The sequence below is a fragment of the Gallinula chloropus genome, assembly GCF_964237585.1.
Source record: "Gallinula chloropus genome assembly, chromosome: 2".
Lineage (NCBI taxonomy): Eukaryota > Metazoa > Chordata > Aves > Gruiformes > Rallidae > Gallinula > Gallinula chloropus.
In genome coordinates, this window is record NC_140086.1 from 22169515 (window position 1) to 22192203 (window position 22689).

Here is a 22689-nt window from a genome sequence, read left to right on the forward strand (position 1 = left end):
GAATACAGATCCAAAGCCTGACATGGAGGGGAATACACAGATCCATTGATTTGTCTTCCACAATTGAGTTGAATTCACTGGCGTCATTCTGTTAGACAATCCATTTCAAAATTATTTACAACCCCTCTTGACAAATATGATTAGAAAAGATTTGCCAACTGTACTAGATGTTCTCATACAAGGATAAATCTTTAATACCTTCCACTCTTGCAGCAGCAGAGTTCTGAAAAGCAAGTTGGAGAAAAAACATTCTTCTAGAAAGGTCTACAGAAAACCACTCAGAAAATTATATACAGTATCAGAAAGAACAATGATGAAATACATTGACAAAATAAAAACTATTTCCATTTGTTTCACAGAATTCAGCATCCAAAATTCTGCCTTCTGAGCTTGCCGATTCTAACCTTATAAGGACTATGTCATAATGAGCAAGAGCAGTGGTTTTTATGGCTTGTCATTGCCATAGAAATCACTTAATAATGAAGTTTAGTGCATCTGTATCAGAAGCCTTGACTGTAGGAATTTACTCAAGGAACAGTATTTTTGCAAAACAAAAATAAGTCACTATCTGAACAATATTTACCATAATATAATTCTCCCTTACCATTATAAAGAGTAGCTCAGTTTAAGCATGGGTCCATGATGATATCTTCCATAAAGAACAAAATATTAACACATAGCTTTGGCAGAAAGTGATGCTGTTTGGTATTACACTATTTTCCTTTAATACAATAGGAATTTAATACAAAGCTCTCACTCAAATTGCTTTAATTATTTGGTATAAATTAAAAACTTCTTCTTTGGAGCATAATTCAACGTGTCAGAAAGGATCTACCTTCAACTGTGCAGACAGAGGGAAAAGTGGTTAACTTTTCTTCAAGTATTGGGTGTGAATGAATCTCATTTGTCTGTGCATATTTCTTCCTTCATCAGCCTTGGCTTCCCCTTGAGCAAGAAGCATTTTGTATATTCTACCAATTCCTAATACGAGAAAACCATATACCAGGGCCTGGAATCAGGCAGAAGAAGCACTTAAAGACAACTTGAAGAATGTACTCACTGTAGAAACACAGTACCAGCTGTTCAGTTCACATCTTCATAACTATATTGACATTAAGGGTTCACAAAACATTTGTTGTGCTCTTCCAAGTGTCCTAGAATCATAGAACTGTTTAAGCTGGAAAAGACCAACCATTAAGCTAACACTGCCAAGTCCACCACCCGACCATGTCCACACATCTTCTAAATCCCTCCAGGGATGGTAACATAACCACTTCCCTGAGGAGCCTGTTCCAACCTTTCAGCGAAGACAGTTTGTCTAATATCCAACACAGGGAGACACTCACTTCCCCAGTCCTGCTGGCCACACTATTTCTGATACAAGCCAGGATGCTGCTGAGCTGCTTGGCCACCTGGGCACACTGCTGGCGTATATCCAGCTGGCTGTTGACCAACATCCCCAGGTCCTTTTCTGCCGGGCAGCTTTCCAGCCGCTCTTCCCCAAGCCTGTAGTGTTGTATGGGGTTGTTGTGACCCAAGCACAGGACCTGGCACTGAGCTTTTTTGAACCTCTAACAGCTGATCTCAGCCAATCAATCCATCCTGTCCAGATCCCACTATAGAACCTTCCTACCCCTAAACCAGATCAACACTCCTGCAGAACTCAGTGTGATCTGACACGTTACTGAGGGTGCACTCCATCCAGATAATGAAACACCACTTGGGACCAGCCACCGACTGGATTTACCTCCATTCACCACAACTCTTTGTGCCCAGCCATCCAGACAGTTTTTTACCCAGCAAAGAGTACGCCCACCTGTTCCTAAGACCAGAACAGTTAAGAGAAACAGAAAGGCAGTGTGCTAAAGGTCTGTTGTAGCTTACAAAGTATTTGAGAACAGCAAAGCAAGTAGGATGAAAGAGAGAACTAAATAAATAATGGAGTTATGTACTTCCATAACATCACAATATGTTAATTTAAGCAAAAATTCTATCACCTCTGTTCAGCTATAATCTTTAGTGGTCAAATCTTTTTGGTGTTAGTATTCAAACAATAATCATCATCACACAGAAAAGAGCAAGAAATGCAGATACAGTTGTAAGATCAAATACTCCAAAACTTGGGAAATGGCACTGTTAATACTACTAATCCCAGGCTCCTTACCAGCTCCAGATTCCCAGCAAGCAGCACTAGTCCTTCCCTCTTCTTCCTCTCTCAGCTCCCCAGGCCATCTACCCTTGCCTGTGGCGGAATCCCCCCTCACTCCCAGAGTGTTCTGTATCTTCCATCACTCCCAGGGACCATTTATCATCTACCTCCTAGCTCTGCCACAGAATTCTTGTCCCAGGTTAGTGGTTTTCTTCCTGAAATTAGTTCACTTTTAAAGTAAGCTGTTTTTCTTTCCAGGGGTCAGCCTTTTTTTGTATTGCTTTGGTCCAGAGCAGTTACAGGGAACATCCTCTTTTATCTATGACTATCCAGAAGAAAATTAGTTACAATTCGTTAGAAAAGGTCCCTATATATCATGGTTATACACAGAACCTATGAGAACCTTCAAGTTCAGCAGACCTATAGATATTAGCAACTGAATACCAAAACTTCTTTCCTAAGCCTATGTGAACTGTGGTGGGGTATTTTTATTGGTTTGGGATATTTTTTGTTCAGAGACTTATAATGCCACACACTCTGTGCCAGTTTTCATAGTGACCCAAAATGCACACACCCTACACCCCTTCCCAGAGTGAAGGTGATGCTCCACCTCAAATTAGTGTCTTAGGTGTTCTAGCATGAAGAAAACAAGACATTCTCTTCTGGACTCACCCTTCAAAATGACTTTTTTTTTTTTTTTTTAATTAGTATGTTGGTTTAAAAAAAAAACCAGCCTGCAGCTCAAACAGCCAAGTCTCACTGGGGAAGAAACTATAGACAATAATCTCCAAGTAAGAAGTCTGAGGAAGCCTTAATGTCAGGCAGTGCTAGGACGTGTTCTTTGCAGTCTAGATGACCTGAAACTGTTACCTATAATTAACAACTAAATTATATAAATTTTCATAGTACTTACAGCACATTTTACTGTTGTCAATAAAAAGAAACAGCCAACTTCAGCTTCACCTAGCTCTGTAAAATGCTCACTTATGTGTATCTTTGCAGAGTCACTGAAGGTCACTGCCTTCACAGGGTGATGGGATTTCACACTCACACTACACAAATGTAAATGGCTCAAAGAGGTAGGGCACTGTGTACAAGTCTCTTTCCAGATATTTGAAAAGAACAAAGCTGTTGACTATGCACTCTGTGCTCTCATTGAATTTCATAGGCTCACAGTAAAGCTTTTATTTTCCGCCTTGAATCTATCTTGTCTAGTCATCCCATCTACTGTGAAGTAAATATAAGGAAGGTGTTAATGTTAGCAAATCAGAATGGCAATGTTCTACACCCACTTTTCAGCCACTTTGTACAGATAAAAAGGGAGTGGAGCAACAGCAAGTCAGGCTCAGAGAACGCTGAATGGCATCATGTCAAGATGAATGCCTTCTTGTATATCTATTTTTACTGCATTTTTCCTTTCTTACAGAGAACTATTAGTGAAAAAGCCAAAAGCACTGAGCATACATTCATTTTTTCTTGTAATAAGTTTGCCATAACCATATATCATTGTGAATTTAACCTATAGCAGTAACACAAAGTATTGCCAGTTTTGTAGATGTTTTTTCTCATCTTTTGAAGGTGGCGTAACTGATTCTTATTTGCTCAAGCTTACTGCTTAGAGAAGTCAACTTCTTCCAAGGCCAGGGCTAAAAAGCCACTTACCTCACAAGGTATCTGCACACGGGTCGTCATCCTCTGTAGCAATGAGGACATAGGCACAGTAGCTCAGCACAGACTCATCACGTGAATATTCACCCAGGGTCTCAGCAGTCAGCGTTCTCTGCGGCTCAAGCACTACCAATACTTTAGCTACCACCCTCAAAACCAGCTTTCATCTGTCAAGATGAGCTGCAGTCACACTTTGGACTGCAATGCAGCCCTATATTTAGATAAGATTTGTGATTTCAATAATTGGAAAATAGGAATTTCAAGAGGCTCTCACTTACTTCACCACCTCTTAAGACATCACATGCCTCACCTTTTAAAATCTGCATTTTTGCCTATGATGTTGCCAGTGTTGCTTGAAAGTCATACTATTATTTACTGCTCAGTGCAAATGTGGTCCATTAGATTGTTGAGTTATCTAACAACTCATCATCACTGGACATGGTTGTCTTCTTCCTCTTCTCCGTGGTGCTGGGAGCAGCATGATTGTGTTCTTTTGTGACAGGTCTGGTAACAACGCAAAATACCACAGTGATTCTTCACCTTACTAAGATGAAGGAAAATTTGTTCTAACAGTTTAGTTTTGTACCAGTGTAGTGACTTAACTGGCTCACTAAAATCCAGGTAAATGTTGGATTTGGTCCAGATCAGTGAGCATGAGCAAGGACAAGGAATGGGGCTTTCCTTCAAGACCCTTATGGAGCTGTGCTTCCAGACAAAACCTTGTCTCTGCTCAATGCTTAAAGTGAGACACTAAGTGAGACACTACCTCTTGGTGTCTTCTCAGCTTTTAACAAGGACTTTACATTGGTTCAGCCATTCTGTTGACCTTAGTTTCCACAATAGTTTTATGCTTTTACAATTAAATTCCTGGTTTTGATCAGACGTCTTTTCTTGCAATCTGCAGCAAACCTTAGTCATACTGAATTCCATCAATGAAGATATCAACTACTGGTGAGCCCTGGCTTTTATGAAGAATCTTAGCAACGTGGTATGAGGCAATAGATGATGTATGTCTAAAAAAAAAGAACTTTCAGCCTTATAAATGCATTTTCTATACTGAAGAGACAATGGCAGCATTTTAAATTGTTCTGGATGATTACCCTGAAGTTCAAACCTAATTCTGGTGGCCTTCATCAGTCAAAACCTTTCAAGAACAAATTAAATTCCTTTAAATCATCAACATGCTAATTAGAAAAAATGCTTTTTGTTGTAATTATCTGTTTTTAAGTTTATTAAAATTCCAGGATGAAAGGAGAATAGGAAGCTTTTCAAAGGAACTCAGGTTTTAGAAACACTCAGTATGAGCAGATTTTCAGAGCTGAGCTTAGGAAAAAAAAAAAAAATCCAAACTGTAATATGGAGAATTCATGTTAAAATTCTTGGAAATTATAAAATCCTATGGAAATCACTGCACTTCTCAGATAAGGTATCATGTAGTATCTAGATACCTTGCACAGTGCATCACAAGCCAAGTCTTTCCTTCTTATTATAAATGTATATAAAAATGGCCTATAAATATGCATGACAGTAAGTAGTCATGGAGATTTGTGATGAAAACTTTTATTTGATTCTTATTTAGATTATGTAACTAATGTCCATATATTTCCATTTTCTGAGTAAACAGGTTATATAACTCTGGCCCTAAAAGAGATTCATAATCTAAATGTACAGAAAGGCTGAAAGTAGAAACACTGGAACTATTTCTTAAAGAATATTTCTCCAGAATACCACTGATCTGAGTACATTTTCATAAGAATTTCTATCTTCGATCTGGTCTAAACTTCAGTGTGTGACACAGGTATTTTTTATGTATGGATTTGTTCAGTTCATCAGTCTTTAAACATCTCAAAGGAATATCTTAACATAGGGAATACTACATTAATACAGGCTATTAAATTCACTTTTCTATTGACTCAGATGAGAGGTAAACCAGAACCTGCATTACCACCTACCCTTCTTTCACAGTCTACATCTCCATGCTCATAAATGCTACTCAAATTTTCCAACTTACCTATTCAGTGAGGTAAAATGAAAAAATCAAATACACGTGACTTACCACAGTACACGTGACAATTTAACAAGCTGCTTTTCACTAAATTAAACATTCACTAAAATAACCTGTTTTAAAGGTCTCTTCAAGTCTGAAAGCTTGTAAGTGCTGCAGCATGATCTCTCAAATCTATGCCTAAATTACATGTCTTCAAAAAAGATGGAAATGGAAAAAAAAAGCACTGTAAGAGAAAAATTACAAATTCAGCAAAAGGAACAAGCACCACTGAATAATGTCAAGATTTTAATGGATTGCATGAAGTGGGAAAAGGTTGGTGTGTAAATAATTGCCATGAGGAACTTGGTCAAACTTTCCCGTGATCTCCCTTTGTTTTTCCTCCTTTCTTTTATCCTGCAGTGGTTCATTTAACATATAACTATGCCCAGCCATGCTTAGTAGTTAGGACCAAAAGGCTGCTGTCTGAATTTGTACTCAACATATCTAAGTGTTCTAAGATGTGAATACTTTAACAGTAGAATATGATACATTTTCTATGAACTATTTTCAGATATAAAATAATTATAATTTTCAAATGCTTCTACATTTCAAAGCCACACAGAGAACTTTGTAACTAAAAAAGTGATGATTTATAGCTATGAAAAAACAATGCTGGGCTAAGCATTATTCTTAGTTGTTTTTTCTCTGTGCAGTAGTCTTCAACCTTTCCATGACAAATAGGATTGTTTTGGAAGAAAAAGTGAAAATGTTAGTATATATGTTAGCATTAAAATTCACTCTTTGGAGAAATGCAGGTACTTTGTGTCCGAAGGCAAAATAAACTTCCTAATGCCACTTCACAACAGGATCACTGAGCACCGATTCGGTAGACTGCAATGAAACACTTCTCTTAAGCCCATTTTAGTTAATATTTTCTCAATTATCAGAAAAGTCATTATCATTACATCAATTTTTTTCTATCTTGCCTCTAAAATTAGGATTTTAATATCAAAGCAGTGGACCATCATGGAAGAAATGCCTTAATGATCCTTTGAAATTAATGGAGGACTACAAAAACTTTAAATATTACTGTTGGAAAAAGTTATGCACAACTTTCTCAAACAGTGTGTAACTCAGTTTGTAAATCAGTGCTCAGATTCCTAGGCAGGTGGCCTGATTGTCATTCAGCAAGTCAATTTTCACTGGTGGGACAGTGGGATGCAATGTTTCATCTTTTTGAAAAACTTGGCCACCTCCACAGGGCTCTGACAGGGAAATGGGGACAGATGTCTGTAGGACCATAGCTGTGATGATTCCTGCCCCAAGCTGCCTACATCATCCCTCACTCCTTCATTATTGCCTTCACCAGAGAACCAGCTCCCATGCTACACAGCAGCCCCTCAACAGCTGTAGTTGAAACTACAACTGGACCCATTAAAGGACACAGAAACTGGTGCTGCTCTACCTGGGTTATTAATGCTGATGAGTGTGAACTGCAGCGGGTGAGGCTTGGATGGAGAGACAACTGGGCAAAACCAGAAAAGATACGCTTTGCTCTGGCAAACATATGCCTCCAGCTCTCACCTTTGACAATATTCAACTTAATATCAAGCAGCATCTGTGACTAACTCAGACTCTTGGATGGTACACTAGGAGAAGCTTGGGGTGACAGGGTGAAGGACAGAGCATCCTAGGAACCCACTTTTCAGGTGAATGACATATACAGGTCATTCTGCTTAATCCACCTCCAGTTCTGTTTCTTACTTTCCTTCTGATTATCATATCCTTAATGAAATGCACATAAAAATAAAAATAGAGTGAGAACTATGCACACATTTTTACAGATAATTTTAATAAAAGCATACCATATTATTGATTACTCCCAACTAATTATTTCTTAATTAATTAAGTAAAATTGACAGTGGCACTTTTAACTTCTGATATTTAATTGGAGAAATAGCAAAAGTCCCTGTAAAATCAGTTTATATAGGAGAGCACTAAGAATTTAAAATTACACTGAGTCTAATTCAGTTATAGCTGTGACAGTAAGGTCTGAGTGCTTTGTTTTACTAGAGGAATAATGATTTAAAAGTATGAAGATAAGTACAATTTGATATAAACATGCTCTGTGTATTCTGGAGACATTACATGCCATTTTTATTGCTATTATTATTTCTGTTTGCCAGGAGTCCTCTGCAAAAATGCTGCAAACATCACAGTATTTAGCTACATATTCTGCAAACTCGGAGAGAAAAACTCCATTATGGCTCTGAACTCTACCATGGCATTGTTAATGTACTGCAGACCAGAAGGTCTTCATTTTGGGTCATCTCTGCCAAATCTTTATGAATCAACAGCGCTTGTTGTTGATGCAATAAGCATCAGAGCACATATCCTAAGTTTCTAACTCAGTTAAACTGAAATGTTAATTAGAAATCAGTGGCCCACATTGAGTAAGATAACTGCCCTCCATAGTAGGCCTTGCATTTCTTAAGATCAAGGCCTTTCCAGAGATGTTTGGACAGTAATTTCTTTCATTGCTATATACAGTCAGTGAACATTTACTGACTATTCAGTGAATATTCCAACTGCCAAGGTATGAAAAGGTAATGGGAAATTATTTTAAACTATAAGACAAGCGGGTTTTGTTTTCTATTTAAATTTTAAAAGATTTTTTTAAGTGCTCAAAGAAAACTACAATGCTTTAAATAATCTTTTTAAGAATGGTCATCCAAACCATTCAATGGTTTACAGTTTCAACTGAAAAAGAAAAAATAAATCTTTGCCTTCTGAATAGAATTTCTTTATATATAATTTCCAGGGCAAAATACATCTCTCAGTGTTAAAAATATAAGGTTAAACTGAAGTTAAATTTCAATTATAAAAATTTCCCCTTATGTTAAAAATATTTTAAATTCTATTATCATATTAATAATCAATTTATCTAGTACCATAAATAACAACCAGTGCACTATAATACTTTAATAATAACTCATAGTTCTTCCATTACATCATATTAATCTGGTGCCTGCATAACACCTCTGCTATAGCTGTAACTCCAGCAAAGTCCCAGAGTAAAAGGAAACACAATTAAGGAATTGCAGTCTTAATGGTTTGTGTATATTTGCATACAGAATGTTCAGGTTGTAATTCAGTCAAGATTTTAATCAATAAAAACAAGATTTTTAAAAATTGGAATCAAAATGCTATGAAATTATTCATGTTCTTATGAGAAAATATCTTTCTTATCTATTCTATGGAAACATTCCTTCTTCCTTAGTTCAGCAAATCCCTGTCTTCAGATTCTGATATGGAATAACCAGTAACACATTCTCTTTTCAACATGCACTATAGTATCTAAGACAACATTCAATATCATTTTATCAAGAAGCTTCATATATTAATATTTACCATCTTTTTGCCTAATTAGTGTTACCCCACAAAAGTATCCTGGCTTGATGCCTGAATGCTTCTGCCAGCAGAGCGAAAGAGCAATATAAGGATGTGAATATGCAACCAAGAGTTGGGAAAAGGCAGGGCTCTTTCTCCAAGGGATATTATTTCCTTACACTAGGTTTAAATCACTGCGAATTTCAAATATTTTACAGCAGATTTCTTCTAAATGCTGCAGCAAATCACATCCCTTCCCTTTACCTTCTACAGAACACACAATTGTCTAAGTCAAGAAAGGTTTGGCAAAAATATAAAAAACCCACTCTCTACTACTAGAAATCTCTGCATTCTAGTCCTGGTATCATGTATGCATCTATAAAAAATATTTTTGTAGGAAAACTACATACCCAATACTAATATTATAGTGAGATTCACTGTTTCAAGAAGTACTTTCAAAGCAGTAAACTTATTTATTGCTTAAACACATATAAGGAGAAAAGTCTAATATCTCTTATCTCTTAATATTTCTTATCTTTGCACTTAAAATAGGGGCAGTTCAGTGGAAAAAGTATAATTCTGAATTTCCAGTCAAATTGTTTACATATTCTAGCTACATTTTTCTCACATAAGATGTAGAGGCCTTTATGAAAAAGGAGGATTTCTTTATGAATGCAAAACACACTCTCTTACCTTGCAATATTATGTGGAATACTAAGAAGAAATTTCATGACTCCCTGAAATCTGTCTTTTAATAAAATACGCGACACATTTCAGTGTTCTGAATAATCAATTATTCTCCTTATGAACATTCAAAATTTAATATTTTGAATTCTAAGATATCTCCATACTGGAACTGTGTGGAACATCAAAGCCTCTTGTGTTCAAGTCAAGTGCAGCAGCTCAGCCCTGAAATTTTGCCTTCTAGTATAATTTGTTCCAGTGAAGTTAGACTTTCAGGAACTCTCTAACCTGAATGAAGCAGATTTTAGAAACAATGACCTCATTCTGATTTAATTTAGCTCAGTATGAGTTTGAAGTCAAAGTTGTTGAAGATGCATGAAACTGGCACAAGTAGGATTGAAATGAGGTCCCCTATCTTTTAGAAGTGAGAGCGCTGTGACGGCATTCCACTTGCTTGGCAACTCTGCTCATGTAAGACATGCACTGTTCTTGCAGTAGCTCTCAGAAAGTGTGCTTTTGGCTCCTCACACTATGAGCTACCATACTTGTTTAACTCCTGGCCAGCATATTGTTTCCAAGTAGACTATTCTCTGTCAAAAGCTAAGCCGTATCTCTACCATAGTCGTTTCTATATTGCAGGAAACATGTAGGTCCTGCAAGCTGCTCCTGACCTGAAGACCTTCTTAACCTCTACAATGGAAAAATGCAGATATTCATATGTTTGTAAATGACCACAACACAGCAAAGGTAAGGTTGTATAGCCATGTTTTCAGTGTACTTACTGACAACGAACAGTGTATTAACCCCTTGTCCTGCATACACACTTTTCTGTTCACACAGACTGCACTCTGCAGCCTTTAATCAACAACACAGAGATGCTGAAGTATAAAGAATGGAGCCTATCTATCCACATGTTATATGGAGATGTTGTTTAACAGCTGGCCAAACATCAGCCAGCACTGTATCCAGGTGGCCACAAAGGCCAACAGCATCCTGGCTTGTATCAGAAACCCTGTGACCAGCAGGATTATGGAAGTGATCATCCCCCTGTACTCGGCACTGGTGAGGCTGTATCTCCAGTACAGTTTTGTGCCCCTCACTACAAGAAGGAGGTGCTGGAGTGTGTCCAGAGAAGGGCAACAAAGCTGTTGAAAGGTTGGGAGAACAAGTCCTATGAGGAGTGGCTGACGGAACTGGGGTTGTTTAGTCTGTAGGAGGCTGAGGGGAGACCTTGTTCCTCTTTTACAGTTCCCTGAAAGGAGGTTATAGCCATGTAGCTTTTGGTCTCTTCTCCCAAGTAATAAGTGAGAGACAAGAGGGAGTTTAACACTGGGGAGGTTTGGATTGGATATTAGGAAAAATGCCTTGACTGAAAGGATTGTCAATAACTAGAACAGGCTGCCCAGGGAAGTGGTTGAGTCACCATCCCTGGAGGGATTTAAGACACATAGATGTGGTACTTGTGGCCATAGTTTAGTGGTTGGACAGTACAGTCTCCTTAGTTGGACTTGATCTCTGCCACTCCACATGTACATGTGGCACTTCGGGTCATGGTTTTGTAGACGTGGTGTTGGGTTGACCGTTGGACATGACGATCTTAAGAGGTCTTTTCTAACCTAAATAATTCTGTGACTCTATGCACACGAATTTCTATAATAATAAAAGTGGACATGCATCTAGCTACGTTTTAGTAAAAGAACAGGGAAAGGAAACACTAAACTTAAGAACTGCACCTCTGACAAAACACAGACACATTTGCCTTTCTCACCACAGAATCCACCCACATCAGATGTCAGTCACCGTCTGTACAAACAGATATCTCTCACAGGGTGTTCTGGAAGGTGGCTGGGTATGCACGTATGCCTGAACTGTTTACCACCAATGGAAAATCTACTATGTCCTACTTTATATTTAGGGCAAATTAGAGAAGTATTTAGAGTTATCATATGCCTAGATTTCCTTGAATGAATTCTTTCTGTCCATGTAGAAGTAATCTCTTCCTGGAACCCTCAAGTTTAAGAGACTTGTAAAGAATTCTAGGATACACGGTACCCCCAAACATTTAGGTAAGGAGTAGAAGGAACCCAAGCTCCAGAGCATGTCACCTCTCTGTTGCCTGTGTTCTGAGCCCCAGGGACCACTGGCTTTCCTAAGCATGGCTGTGGCAAATCACTTCAGTCTGGCACTTCAGTGGACTGTACGTTGACAGTATTGCCAAAAGGAATATAGGGGAAGTGCTACTGTGATTTCTAATCCTACCTGGAAAGCCTGTAGGCACACAGAACAAGTCTGTAGCTCTCTACTTCATATCTGCTTCATGCTGGCTGACAAATTATGGGGACTTTTTCAAACCTGCCCTAAGGCCTACTCCTTACAATTGCACTGACAAACATCTAACTAGAAATGCAGATAAAAAGTGCTTTAATATTCCCTCACAATAGAAGCCACTTAAATCGAAGAAGCAATGGAGACAGTTCAGCCTAACCTACACGTCACAAAAAAAGTGACATGGTTCAACGTTCACCTTACTGCAATTAACACCACAAACATCCTGACTTTACAAACCATGCTTCTCACAGCCTTGCAACTGAACCAAGTTAACTAAGATGGTTTTGAGAAAGAATTGGCAAACTGAACAATCTAGAACATTTAAAAATATATCATTACAATCTTTACATTTACGGATTGACAATTCCATTTTACTGCCATTTAAAATATAAGATTTCATAAAAGTATTTCAAGAATTGTAAAAGGTGGAGGACATCTGGTGAACTAGGAAAATTATGTCACTAAGGATTGCTTTAATATATATGAAGACTTGTTCAAGTCAGTCTCCAAAATACATCTAATTCTTTCACAACGTAAGTTTCAACTAAAGAAGTCTGAAAACACAGTTATGTCCATTTACTAATGTTGTTCCCTGACCTTAGGGCCTCAGGCAGATGCTGCCAGGCCCATGCTCCTTGCTCAGGGAGTCACAGTCCCTCTCTGCCAAAGCTCCCAAACCCAGATCGTGCCCCCTTGTCCTCCTCCGTAAATGCCCTTTTCCAAGTCATTCACAAACTCTTTCAAGCTGCTGCTTTGGCTTCTCAACTAATCTCACCCATCCTCTAACACACCTCTGAGGAAGCTCCAGTTCTCACCTTATCAGTAATTCCTTATCAGATCTGCTTCCTTTACTTTATCTGTTCTTCCCAAACTACAGTTTAAAGGCTTAATCCACTCAATCTACCAGTTTTGTTCCTCCCTCCCTCTTCTTCTTCAGCATCAGTTTCCATCTCAATCCAGTGCTTTCCAGCAACCCAATGACATTTTGCTTTGCAGTTCCTAAATTTCCTCCTCTTGTCCTGAAGCCTCCTGACGCCTCCTGATTCCCATTCCAAAATGCCAGTCCTCAGCCTAGTCTATGACCCAAATTTCCTGGTCCAAATATAGTTGCATTATAAAACCTATGCAGCATCTTAAGCATCTAGCTCTTCTTGTCTGCACCTCAATTTACATCTACAATGCTTCTCCACCATGCCTGTGTTTCACTTGGCTGTCTACTGGGTGTCTGAGTGTTATCTGGGTGTTCATCAGCTTTCTCTGCTCAGTTTCCCTTGTCCTCCCTTAAAGAGGAGGTAGGAGTATGCCAAGGCACTGGTTTCTCTGACCATTGCCAAAAACATGCATAAAAATAATTCTCCTTTGCCCCCTGCCTGAAAACAACCAGATCACATTTTTTAAATCAAGGAAAAAGTTACCCCAAAGTAGACAGCTTCGGAAATCACATCAGACACAAATAGTTAAAGTCATGGGCATTCAGTAATAATTGATGCTCTTCCCAGAGCTCTTAATCCAGCACCTGGCCCATGTCTCTGTTGGACTTGTAAAATAAAAATGGATCTATATTTCATGTGTGCGTCTATCTTTCAACCACAGTTATGTATCAATCCTTTTCATTTTGGAGATAAGCTTTAAAAGGCAACCTTTCAGACACATGACTATATAATTTTTCCTATATTTTCAGATAATTTGCCATTTTCAGACTAGGTTCTCAAAATCAATGTCAGGACCTTGTAAAATCTCACGTGTAATTCAGCGAACAGATGCTCCTGCAGCTCAGGACCAGGCTGCTTCTCACTTGTCAATATTTATTTGCAAAATCTGTGAAAAGACATGGGTGCTCCATAGAGAAAGAGATGGAGAACAAATTATTCTCCTCTTTTGGAGGACCAGTCATTACTGCATCCAAATTCTCACTCTTCCATTTCCACCCTTCATCACTCCGAGGCTAAACGTTTTATATTTAGCATTGTATCTCTGGCCAGACAGACTCTGTATGTGGCTTAGAAGGACAGCTGAGAAATAACTAGGTCTTGGAAGTTTTAGAAGGGCTGAAAGTGAGTATTTTGAAGGTAGGAGATACCCAGTTTTATAGGAGGCATTTAAAATAATTAATTGTATTTTATCAATTAAGGAAATGTATTGCAATATAGGGAAGACTGATGGGGGTTTATGTTCCAGATTCCTTTTGGTGGTATTTGTGATGAAATCACCTGCTACAGGGATTCTGAGAGTAGGCTGATTTACATGGTAAGAGGGACTCATGAAAATAAAAAGAATGAGGTAGGACTTTGTGGGTCTACCTACAGTAGCTGTGAAGGCTGGATCCAGGTGGTGAGACACCCTCAGAACTGATCCTAGCACACCTCTTCGCTCTTCTCCCATGTGTAGCAGAAGCCACATCTTCCCAAATCCCCTCAAACAAATATTTTTCTAGAGCTTCCACTCCAGGAGTTAAAGAGTGGGGAAGAAGCATGAATGGCACTGTGGGTATCATCTGATAACAGAGGCAGGGCTGCTGAGGCTGGCACCAGCTGGCTCTGGCTCCGGGTGTTACTGCTGGGATGGCTGCCTGTGCCAGGTATGGTGACTGCCTCCCAGCCCATCACCAAGGGCAGAAACAGGACCCTCCAAGCTCAGGCTGGAAGCAGGCATGGCCAGAAGCAGTCAGACCTCTTCCCCAGTTCAAGCAGTTACTCTCTTCCTCTATGAAAAACCAAGGCTGTCCTCCACACTGGTTCCAGCCGCAGGTCAGCAGTGGGCTGTGCTGACACAGCTACACTCTGTATGCCACGAAAACTGCTTATAGTGTTGATAAAACATAAAACAGCATATTGTTTTCCTGTAAAACTTTGCAAGTATTTTTCATTCGTTTGTAAAATACAAGCTCAATTTAGCTTCATTCACTGCCTCAGAAATCAGCACAGACATGACATTATCATTAACTATTTATATCAATAATAGTGTTATCTTTGAGTTAAAATATACTTATTTGAGAGCTATAATTTATTTTCTAATTAATTACTTGTTTCAGAACCAGTTTGATAGTAATATTGATAACAAATAGTAGCACATTTTCTGATCCCAATCCACAACAGCAGATGACCATTCATGAGAATTAGTAAAGGTGCACTAGCATAAGAGTAATAACTAAACAAGTTTATAATCATTGTACACCTTAGACCAGCAACATACATGAAGGCAAACAAACTGATATTATTAGTCTGATTCAGTTTAAACTGATGGTCCCCAACGCTTTTGTATTTAAGTCTTACATTACCTTTGGATAGGTTGGGAATCATTTCAATTAATCTTAGCTTTTCTTTCTGACAATGGGGGTAACTCCACCATCATGAATCTCATAAAGCACTCCAACTGAAAGCATCATAGCCCCACAGCAAAAAGAAACCTCCATCAGTCATTTTAAATTTGTTTAAAAACTTGAACAGGTTAACTGTATACACACAGGGTTTTTTGCGGATCAGATGCTCTTTAACCTCCAGCAGCCAGCGTGAAACTGGCATAAGCTCTGTATCATGTGCTCTAGTTAATTCAAAAGAAATGCAGTCATACGCCCACACTTGATCCAGATCAAATATGCACTCATTGTGATCCAGGAGTATGCAAATCTGGCATTACTGGACATGAAACTGTGGCCTGACATAACAGCCCAGCTTTAGATACTTTGCAGATTTTATTAACAGGTTTTTCAATAGCTATGCTTTTTCCTTCAACATATACAAATACTTCTAGCAGCTGTGATGTCCTTTTCCATGTAAGTCACTAAATTTATATTTAAGTAAACAAAACACAGAATCAGAAAAAAACCCCAACCCCCACCACAACAAACTTGAGTCACCTGCAAAGAGATGTAGATATGTAGCTGCAATCGTGTCTAATAGGTAAAATAAACATATGATGGAATGGAAACTAAACTACATCTATATATTAAAATAGTCATTAAAAAAGAAGAAATCTTACCTTTTTCACTAACACTTTCACTTTCAATCTCTACATCATCACAACTCGTATACTCTGGAGTGGACGCCAATTCTTCTTCTGAGCTACTTAATGAAACCTGGCGCATTTTACCTCCCTTTTTCGTTTTATGGGGCTTTGGTGGTGGAGGTCTGACAGATTCTGACTGGTCTGAGCTGAGTGAATCATTCCGTAACATGGTTTCCATCTTTTCACGTTTTGTTTTCCGTACAGCAGAATTGGGATCCAAATGGTGTTGTTTCCTTAATGAATCAGAGCGCCTCATGTCTGGTCTTTCCAGAGGAATTGGACTCCTCCTAGGTGTAGGAGGACTATGATTTGTGGTCCTCTGACGGTTGGGACTTGGTCCCTGAGCCTCTCGAGTTCTTTCCATAGAGTATGAACGTTGATTTTCCATTGCAGCCCTGCGCTCAGACACTGATCTTTGTCTTGATGGTCGTTCCATCCTCAGCATAGACATCCGAGAATCTTCCAACTCAGTATTTGCCAATGAGACATCACTATGTCTCCGTTCATGACGTGCTCGGGACACTTCAGCATGAATACGCATTTGTTCCTCATAAGGTTGTGGCTTGACTGGATAACGAGCCAGATTAGGATCACTTCGGTACCGTGCCTGGTATTCCTCTTCCCTCCGCTGCCTTTCATATTCTTCTCTATTTTGTGCATCTTCTTCTTCTACCGGATACTCCTTGGAACGCCTGCGACTCCTTCTGTTGGAATCTCTATAATCACCCAGTTCAGGTTCTTCATATAACTGAGGCCCACGCTGTGACCGCCTATCTGAATAATCTGATGGTGACCTGGGCATCGCACTGTCTGATGTAGCATACTGTGAATATTCGTCTCTCTCTTCCCTTTGGTCGTATCTTCTGTTCTGCTCTCTTGATATTGATGGGCTTCTTTTCCTAAATAATCATGACAAGGAAGAAGAAAGAGAATACTGTCAATATTTCTTGTAGCACAAATACACAGTTAATGCTAATTAAATAACTGAATGCTCAGTTGATGGGGAAAAAAACCCGCCATTCATTACATTTCTTTGTGAATGTGCTCACATGTTTTCTGTACTAAATTTTAAAAAGCATATCATGCTACAACTCTGCTTATGGTGCAGAGTTTAAATAAAAAACAGCCTTAAAGGAAAAATGCTAATATGGCATTAGAAAATATAGAATGCGAATACTTATGCTATTTTGTAGTCATAAATGCTTTACAAGTCCCAAAATTTTATAAACCTTTGTAATCATTTTACAAAGGTATAACTTGACCATATACTTCTACTTCATAGGGGTTTATAATCACTCTAGCTACTAAGGCTGGGTTAACCTGATCTTTTAGCGCCATTATACACATTTCCAGTCCCATAAAACTATAATGCGTACCAGGGGGAGAAAACAGGACAAAGTTTCAATGGCAGCTCCTGTCTAAATCAGATGAATTCAGAAACTAAAACATTTTTTTGTATTGCATAAGAAGGGAAAGAGCTTTAAAGTCCTGTCCATCTGAACTGACAATAAAAATCCTTCCCACCACAACTGGGATGGCACTAGTATTAGCCCAAGCTTTTAAGTGAGACACACCAGCTAGATACCAGTATGATGTCCCTGTACCACATTAAACATGGGCTCTTCTTCAAAGATGATACCTACCTTCTGAGCTTTCAGAGGCAGGTGAAGAAGGAATTATCAACATGTACTCCTGACATTGACAAATGATTAACTGAAGCATGTGATTTTATTGTACGCAATATTTTAATAGAGGATGTGTCTGGAATGTACGATGAGTGTCATATGTTCTGTTTGTCTAATACAACATTGTTTGCTACTTGACTAAAAGCCATCAATTAAATAGGGACTAGTGATTCATAATGAAAAACAAACTGGAGTTTCACATCCTTCATTTACCAATCCTAATGGGGTAGTAAGCATTGAAAATGCTACTTCCAGACATATCCAGAGTCGTACTTTTCACCCCAGATGGATCTGATGACATTACCTGGAGGAAACTATAGCAAGGATCCCAGATAAAATAATAAAAGAAACTGAGAGGTGGACCTTCTCTGAAATAACATAGATCAGCTCAAGCTTTAAGTAATATAAATATAGATGAGAAACTATTTTTCTGTTACCAGCTCTTTCCTCCTGTGTTTAGCTCTATCTTTATAATTAAGATGTCTTTGAAAATGTTTTCTACCCTCACAAGTGGCCACTGATCCAGAAAGACAGCAACCAGGAGATGCTGCCTAGTGTCAGGAAGCATGTCAAAACAGACAGCAAAGAGAAGGGATGAGGAAAGCTTCAAATTAGTTAAGGGGAGAAGGAAAGGATACTTTAGTACCAAGGAAAGTAGAAAGGGCTCTGCCTAGCTGGTAGAAGAGAAATGGCCAGAATGGAAATAGGGTCTCTGCTTTACAAGGAAAAAACACAAATGTCAGCAGAGTGTGCGCAGGGGTGTGACTGGCGAACTGGAATCCTCTTTTAGGTACCATAGAGGATCATCTAACTGTGCATGAAAGATTTGGACCCAGTCTTGCCTTATAAATATGAAATTCCTTTAGCCTTACGATGGCATCTGCAAATGAGGAGACTAATTCGATCTTGCAAAAATGCAACTCTTCCTGTGAAGCATGACAAGTAATATAAACATCATTTGGATGCCTGTTTGCTTATGGTGAAGCTAGGATGTCCTATCTGCCTTGTTAAAGTGTCATTTTTGAACCAGCACAAACCATAAACTGTATATTTAACAAAACTCTATGGATCCTGCTACTGGGAACTCAAGTTGAATCATTCTAACGTGACATGAGCAAGTTTCGTAAGTCTAAAACCAGGATGGCCAACGGGAACAGACAATTAGGACTACACAACTATCAGAACCCAGATAGTTTGCAAAGAATACACGTTTTCATTAAGACAACAGAGAACAGATGTGGAAACTTAAGGAAGTTAAATATTTTTCATTTAAATACTTCATCTGATGAAAAATATGCCACATCTCAAAAGGAATTGTTCCAATAGCAGATTATCTATGTTGCTGAAAATTTCTGCTATGCCTTTAATAAGAACCGTGTCTAATTTCCCCTCCCAATTCTGTCCCCCAGGTCAGAAAAATCTTTTACCTTTATGCAAATCAAATCGGAAAATGGCACTGAACAGATACGGGATCCATCCACATGGACCTCACTGCAGGACTGAGACAAGTGTGTGTAGATGGAATGCACACATGCTCTACTGTTAATTACCATAGTGTGTATACTCCGTCTACATTACATGAGTCAAGTTGTATTCACAGCATAGATTTTTGCATAGATTTGATCCTCTAAGTCATCATAGGGAGTCATAGATCCTCCAAGTCATCACAGTCTAGGGAGTATGGTTTACATGATCAGCTCCACCAAGAACTTGTGTAACACACAAAGCCATTCAAAATCTACTTTGAAAAATTTCACACAACCCTTGGAGCAGACCAAGCATACACGTTCTTCAAGATGAAACATCTGCATACATGTATCAATAGTGATATGAACAACAGAATAGTAAGGATAGGTTTAGCTACATATGGGAGATTGTATACACACACACGTGTGTGTGCATGTATCTGTATATGTATATATATATATATGACTTCATATCACAGTGCCCTCATATGGATGCAAAGAATATTGGACAAATCTCTTCTGGAAACATCACCTCTACAAAACTTTTTGCTGAGGCAAATGTACTTCTATTAGGAAAATACATCATCTGAGGAACTGGCACAAGATTTACTAAAAAATCCACTTTTTTGTTCTAGCATGAGCTGTGTAATGCGAGGAGGATGTTCCAATTTGCCATTATATTTTTGTACTCCTTACACAAACATATTCTAACCTTGTCTGTTACATTTACCACAAACAGACATTGCCTTTCCCTCACCTTGCTGCTAAGACATGAGTACAGGAACAACATCCCTGGCTGACAGTAATGTAAATATCAGATGGGCCCTCTATCTACCCAACCTTTTGGGAAGGAAAAAGATTCACACAGCTGCCCCACATGTGACAACTACTAGGCCACATGCAAGAATAAGGACCTTGCTTATATTGCAACCTTCTTCAGAAAAGCAGCTGGATGGAAAAAGTAACTAATTTAATTCCGGACCTATGATGATTGGCACTATCAAACTCCTTTTCTAATTAATTTCATCCCTGCTAAAGAGATCTAACTTCACTACCAGGATCAAATGCCAGAAGTTGTAATCCCATCCATCAGAGATAAATTAACCATACCTGCACACCTGATCAGCCAGAAACCTTGTTGGCAGGAGAGGACTCATCCTGCCCAGCAGTCACCATACCACTTAGTGTCCAAACCTGTCATTCTCTTTACTGGTCATCACACTACAATTAGCTCCTCTCTCCCCCTGCCCTTACCATTGGTCACTTTTATTAATTTTAAAAATACCTGCTATACACACAGTTGTATACATTTTAAACCAGTGTTATTAAATCATGGTAGGAGGAACTGTACTCGTGAAAAATCTGCTGTTATTTTTAGATCACAAGCTAATTCTCACTCACCTTCACCAGCCTTTGTCTAATCCATTTCTCACCATTACCCACCTTACAGATACCTTTATAAAAGCCTTCACTCATGTATTTCCAGCTAAATACACCACAGAAAATGACTGCTCCAGCCCTTCCAGGACTTTTCTGGAACATTAAAAGTTAAGAGAACTTTAACTGTGCGTCAACAGCTGTGATACTCACTGTCCAGCTGCCAGTTCAAGTAAGCACTACATATCTCTTGTCAGAAGGATTACCACCTTTTCTGAAAAGGTTACCACAGCACAGAAAAATCCTCCAGGCCATTGTGATTACTGCTTCTTTGAAACAATAATAAAGTAAAATCTCTGCCATGGTTAGAAAACTCTAGAACCTGCACAAATCTCTTCATCAGGCACATTCTATAAATACTATTTCTTCAGGTATAGAAATTGTTTTCTAGCCCTTATCACCGTGTGTTTACTTTTTATTGTAATTTATCGCTACATGCCATTTAGCCTTTCAACACACATCTCTTAACTTTGCACTGATGGAAATATTATTTACAGTGCATTACAGATATCACCAGTACTACAGAAAAGCAAATAGCTCGACTGTAACCTGACCTCCTGCTCATAAAGTTGAATTATTCATCTACCCTGCACGACAATAGGAAGTAAGTACTTAAAATACGGCATGGAAGAATATAAGAGAGCTATTCTGCTTTGACAGCTCTAATTTCAGTAGTGGAACTACACAGCTTGAAAGTCTTGACATTCATTTGTAGTCTTCCTTGAAGAGAAAACACTCTTCTGCTTTGATTTAGATTTTTAAAAAAAGAAACCAAGCATAGTGAGGAAAAGGAGATCTTAAAAGGTTAAACACAAAAACATTGTACTATGTGAAGTATTAGTATCACAGTCAAAACTAGATCTCAGATCTTCTTGGCTACTAATCTCATTCTCAAAACTAATAGAAGACATATCTGAACTGGCTAAAAACTTTCAAGATAATATAATTCTAAAGATATAATCAAATATGTTGGTACCTGAATTCATCTATATTTACTTGGAAATTTTTATAAATAAGGAGTGGGCCTAAACCATCATCAACTACTTGAAAAATGAACACTGCAAGACTTAATTATAATTTACTAGACAATAATATTTTATTTTCTGTTACCTATAAACTAGCAAGGAATAAAATTGACTGGAGAATTAAAACTGAAAATACTGCTCCTGCACATACTGTAATTTTGCTTAAGTGTTTTCAAAATGCAATCCTTTCAGTACAGCAAAGAATGATTCAGAGTAGGTAAAAATTCACAGTTCCCACTGGAAATCTGTCACGAAAGCCTTGCAAGAGACAGGGTTTCTCGTTAGAGACCTCAAATACACCAAGCACAGCTTTGTCTCTCCTTTCCTCCTGTCAGGAAAACAGCCTTTGTTGGTTCCTGAGTGATCCTGTAACAACAGTTATACTATTCTAAACTTCTACACTTCTGCATGTTGTATTCAGCAGAGAGCCAGGCACTTGTTTTAAAACAGTGACAGGGAGCAGAAAAAAACCTCAGACTGCACAAAAACGTTCCTAGAGTTCCTACTCTCTCACTGTTGGGTACCCTTATGGAAGTATTTCCACAGACTTCCTTTGCTGGACTGAAGACTCTGCAAAACATTTGCCTACTATCGGCAGTGCTTTTTAAGGGACTATCTGGTATCAATTTAACTCCTCTTCTCATTCTCTTCTTAGAACTTTTGCTTTTGCTGAGTCACACTGTGCAGGAGAAATCCTTCTGCACACTCTCCAAAGCAGCCAGGCTTCCCGCTTATTGAAAAAATAGCTTTTTTTGACTTCTCAGCAGTTCCAGCTTCTATCAACATTTCTTTTTTGCAGTACTTCTCTGTTGTCTAGTTCTGGACTAGATTAATCTCCTGATCCACTGGTTCCCCTCTCCTTGGA

At 38.5% G+C, this 22689-nt stretch overlaps 1 protein-coding gene across 18 annotated transcripts in view; it reads right to left on the reverse strand.

The window, feature by feature from the left end:
• RIMS2 (regulating synaptic membrane exocytosis 2) overlaps window positions 1–22689 on the reverse strand; it is a gene marked incomplete at both ends in the record, with an annotated part of 475681 nt that overhangs the window by 251418 nt on the left and 201574 nt on the right. For all 18 annotated transcript variants that reach the window (XM_084260505.1, XM_084260502.1, XM_084260507.1 and 15 more), the window contains one exon: window positions 16185–17110. In XM_084260505.1, the coding sequence (XP_084116631.1) occupies window positions 16185–17110 (926 nt within the window). The remainder of the gene's footprint in view (window positions 1–16184; window positions 17111–22689) is intronic.